The 4,269-nt window shown below is 55.0% G+C and overlaps 1 protein-coding gene across 1 annotated transcript in view; it reads right to left on the bottom strand.

Annotated features, from left to right (window-relative positions):
- Window positions 1-2,044, bottom strand: part of LOC108793345 (moesin) — a 59,751-nt gene extending 57,707 nt beyond the window's left edge. The window contains exon 1 of the mRNA XM_018564258.1: window positions 1,963-2,044. Within this exon, the coding sequence (XP_018419760.1) occupies window positions 1,963-1,974 (12 nt within the window). The 5' untranslated portion in view covers window positions 1,975-2,044. The remainder of the gene's footprint in view (window positions 1-1,962) is intronic.
- Window positions 2,045-4,269: the final 2,225 nt, after the last annotated feature.

The following is a 4,269-nucleotide window of genomic DNA, read 5'->3' as shown; positions in this document are numbered from 1 at the left end:
TAGGGGAAGAACTCCAAAAAAAATGTCACCCAGCGAAATGATCTCAACCCGACGCGGAGACGTCAGACTTGTCAGCACGGCGCTGATAATGGGAACATTGTAACAGAACAGACACCATTTCCTGCACAGAGACATCTTACATTTCAAGTGACTCCGTCATCAGAGGAGGAAGATGGGGGCCGCCATTGCTGAGCTGTGCTCCGAGAAATGTTCAGTCCCTGGCTGTCATGCCGATGCTGCAGCTTCAATGCTATGACCCGTGTTAGATCCCTGGCTGTCATGCTGGTGCTGCAGCTTCAATGCTATGACGCATGTTAGATCCATATCCGTCATGCAGGTGCTGCAGCTTCAATGCTATGACGCGTGTGAGATCCCTGGCTGTCATGCTGATGCTGCAGCTTCAATGCCAGGACCCGTGTTAGATCCCTGGCTGTCATGCAGGTGCTGCAGCTTCAACGCTATGACCCGTGTTAGATCCATATCTGTCATGCAGGTGCTGCAGCTTCAACGCTATGACCCGTGTTAGATCCATATCTGTCATGCAGGTGCTGCAGCTTCAACGCTATGACCCGTGTTGGATCCCTGGCTGTCATGCAGGTGCTGCAGCTTCAACGCTATGACCCGTGTTGGATCCCTGGCTGTCATGCTGATGCTTCAAAGCTGTGATCTCTGTTAGCTCCCTGTCATGCTGATGCTGCAGCTTCAATGCTTTGCCCCCCGTTGGATCCCTGGCTATCATGCTGATGCTGCAGCTTCAATGCTGTGACCTCGAGCCGAGCAATGGCGGCCCCCATACTCATGACAGAGTCACTTTAAGTAGCCAGCGGACACTCTCCAGGACTTTCGGGGAGGGGTAAGGATGGACTAGAGGCTCAATTCACAAAGTTAGCACCCTAGAACAGAGCAGCGTCTACACATCCCAGACCCCCCCCCCCACATCTGACCCACATCTGGTATAAATGGGCCCCTAGAACCCAGGGGGGCCACAGTATGCACAAATGATGAGTCCACCCCTGCACAGACCTATACAATAGATAGTAGCCCCTGCCATAGGAATGAATGGAGTGACGAAGGTCGTGCAGTGAAGATCCCACCAGGTCCTTGTTATAGGGTGACAACACTCGGTCCTCCCCTCCCAAATGTGCTCAGGCGTTGTCACCCTGTCCAATAACAGACTACAAGTGGCCATTTCAGCGCACATCACACAGGCATGGTAGACCGTTGTCACACTCAGTAAACCCGTCCTTGAGACATGCCACGCCGCCATAGCAGGAAGGAGGCTGCATGAGATCCACATGCTCATCATGGAACCGTGGCTTCCATCTATTTTGAAGTGAACCTTTTCTTAAAGGCTGCCATGGATGAAAAACCGTCTAAGCACTTGCCGAGCTGAATTTCAGAACTTTTTAAGCCCCCCCCCCCCGGCACCCACCGCTATACAAAACACCCATCCCGAGGGCCTATTCTGCACCCCCATGATGCCGGCAATGACTCAGGACTTGAACTGGGAGCTCAGGGCGCCCCAGGAGGGAGGGAACGGTGGCCACAACCGGAAGCATGCCGCACAGAACCCAGTATCATATCCGTGATTCATCACATAGGCTCAGGGCACAAAGATTTAAATTGACGCTACCGGCCCCCCACTTTTTTTTTTACCTCTACAGCTTCTGTGGGCGACATTCTAACACCAGGAAGGCTTCTCTGACCCCAATGTGACCGGGTCACTTTTAGTCACTTTATTTTATCGAATGGTAAACGCAGGGATAAGGATCGTTATTTTAAAAAGGCACGTGACTGTCATTTTCAAACCTTAACTTTTTGGGAAATAAGGACCCCTCTGTGTGTGCTGGTCTCCGAGCCTCATGTGGCCCCCCTCCCCTCCCCTCCCATAGGACGGGGCTGCGTAGATCTATGGGGGGACAAGCAGGAAAAAGTTTTTTGGAGGGAGAAGCGGAAACTTACAGTTTTGGGCATGTTGTCGGGCGATTCGGGTCGGTGTGTGTGTCCTGGGGGTCTATGGGCTCCTCTCCATACAGATGAAGGCGGGATGTGCCGGGATCAGCGATCTCTCCGCAATGGGATTCCTCCGATAACGGAACACTAAGCTCTAAGCGGTGACCACACCCAGGGAAATGAAGACATGGCACAGAATGGGCTCCCGGCTCCGCCCACTCCCCCCCTTCAGTCCCGCCCACAGCCAGGAAGGGTGGGCGGGGTGCGCAGCGAGCTGAGTGTGCAAGATTGGGGCAGGGGACACATCAGGGGATGCTGGGGACAAGGATGGGGCAGGGGACACATCAAGGGAAGATGGGGACAAGGATGGGGCATGGGACACATCAAGGGATGCTGGGGACAAGGATGGGGCAATGATGCTGGGGACAAGGATAGGGCAGGGATGCTGGGGACAAGGATAGGACACAGGGGACACCTCATCAGGGGACAAGGTTTGGAGAGGGGACACATCAAGGGATGATGGGGACAAGGATGGGGCAGGGGACACATCAAGGGATGCTGGGGACAAAGATGGGGCAGGCGACACTTTATCAAGGGATGCTGGAGACAAGGATGGGGCAGGGGACACATCAAGGGATGCTGGGGACAAAGATGGGGCAGGCGACACTTTATCAAGGGATGCTGGAGACAAGGATGGGGCAGGGGACACATCAAGGGATGCTGGGGACAAGGATGGGACAGGGGACACATCAAGGGTGGGGCAGGGAACACAACAAGGGATGCTGGGGATAAGGATAGGACATGGGGTATCTCTTCAAGGCATGCTAGGGACAAGGATGGGGCAGGGGGCACTTCATTTGGGGATGCTGGGGACAAGGGTGAGACAGGGGACCAGAGTACCGTCATGTCCCTTCCATGTTGTCTTCATTGATCTTCTTATTCCCCCCACACAGGTGACCACAGATAAAGGAGTGAAAGAAATGCGTGCATGTTTGTCCAGCCTACGGTGACAACGCTTCTCCTCCATAGATACAGTGCATGAAGTGAGTGTTGTCACCCTGGGACAGGAAGTGTGTTACTGGCAGGATCACCAGGTGACAATAAACAAAAATGGCTGAAAAAGCATCACTGAGCTGGAAGTCCCATCAGATGTATTTTTATACACAGCCCCCTCCCTCCCCCTTCCTTTCCTGACATTGCCTGCATTTGCTTTTCTCTCTAGAAGGACGGCACCAACCATACGACACACATTTCTGGGCACCACGCGGAGCGACATCCTGGAGGGTTTCTGGAGAAGATACAATGAGATGTTCCTCCATTGTGCAATTCACCCTACGAACAACGCACATCAGCCGAGGACAAGCTTCCTCCTCTAATAGAACAAGTCCCAACAACGCACATCACTCGCTTCTGGCGCCGACATCAGAGCGCAGCTTGCGTAGTGCGGGAGACGGGAGCTCCTGGCACTGATCCCCACACACAGGGCGGCCAGGGAGACTTCCAGTAATGACAAGGTATATAGGGAATGGAAAGGGTTAACCTGGTGTGAGGGGATGAAGCGGAATTTTGGGTCCCGTTACTTCAATACATTGTATGGCCAAAAGCCTGTGGTCACCTGACCCTCACATCACACCTATATAAGCTTGATGGACATCCCATTCCAAGACCACCAGAGACCCTGCACAGCCCACCAGAGACCCTGCAGAGCCCCCCTGAGACCCCGCACATACCAGAGACCCTGCACAGCCCACCAGAGACTCCGCAGCGCCCACCTGAGACCCTGCACAGCCTACCAGAGACTCCGCAGAGCCCACCTGAGACCCCGCATATACCAGAGACCCTGCACAGCCCACCAGAGACTCCGCAGAGTCCACCTGAGACCCCGCACATACCAGAGACCATGCACAGCCCACCAGAGACCCCCCACATACCAGACACCCTGCACAGCCCACCAGAGACTCCACATAGCCCACCTGAGACCCCGCACATACCAGAGACCCTGCACAGCCCACCAGGGACTCTGCAGAGCCCACCTGAGACTCCGCACATACCAGCATCCCTGCATAGCCCACCAGGGACTCTGCAGAGCCCACCTGAGACCCCGCACATACCAGGGACCCTGCACAGCCCACCAGAGACTCTGCAGAGCCCACCTGAGACCCCGCACATACCAGAGACCCTGCACAGCCCACCAGAGACTCCACAGAGCCCACCTAAGATCCTGCACAGCCCAACTGAGAGTACCCACGCTAAGACCCCCATGTGAAACCCCACAGAGCCCACCAGAGACCCTCTATGGTTGGCTCTGCAGGGTCT

The sequence above is a fragment of the Nanorana parkeri genome, unplaced genomic scaffold (genome assembly GCF_000935625.1).
Source record: "Nanorana parkeri isolate BGI_ZX_2015 unplaced genomic scaffold, ASM93562v1 scaffold740, whole genome shotgun sequence".
Classification (NCBI taxonomy): domain Eukaryota; kingdom Metazoa; phylum Chordata; class Amphibia; order Anura; family Dicroglossidae; genus Nanorana; species Nanorana parkeri.
This window is presented reverse-complemented; position numbering and strand designations above follow the sequence as displayed.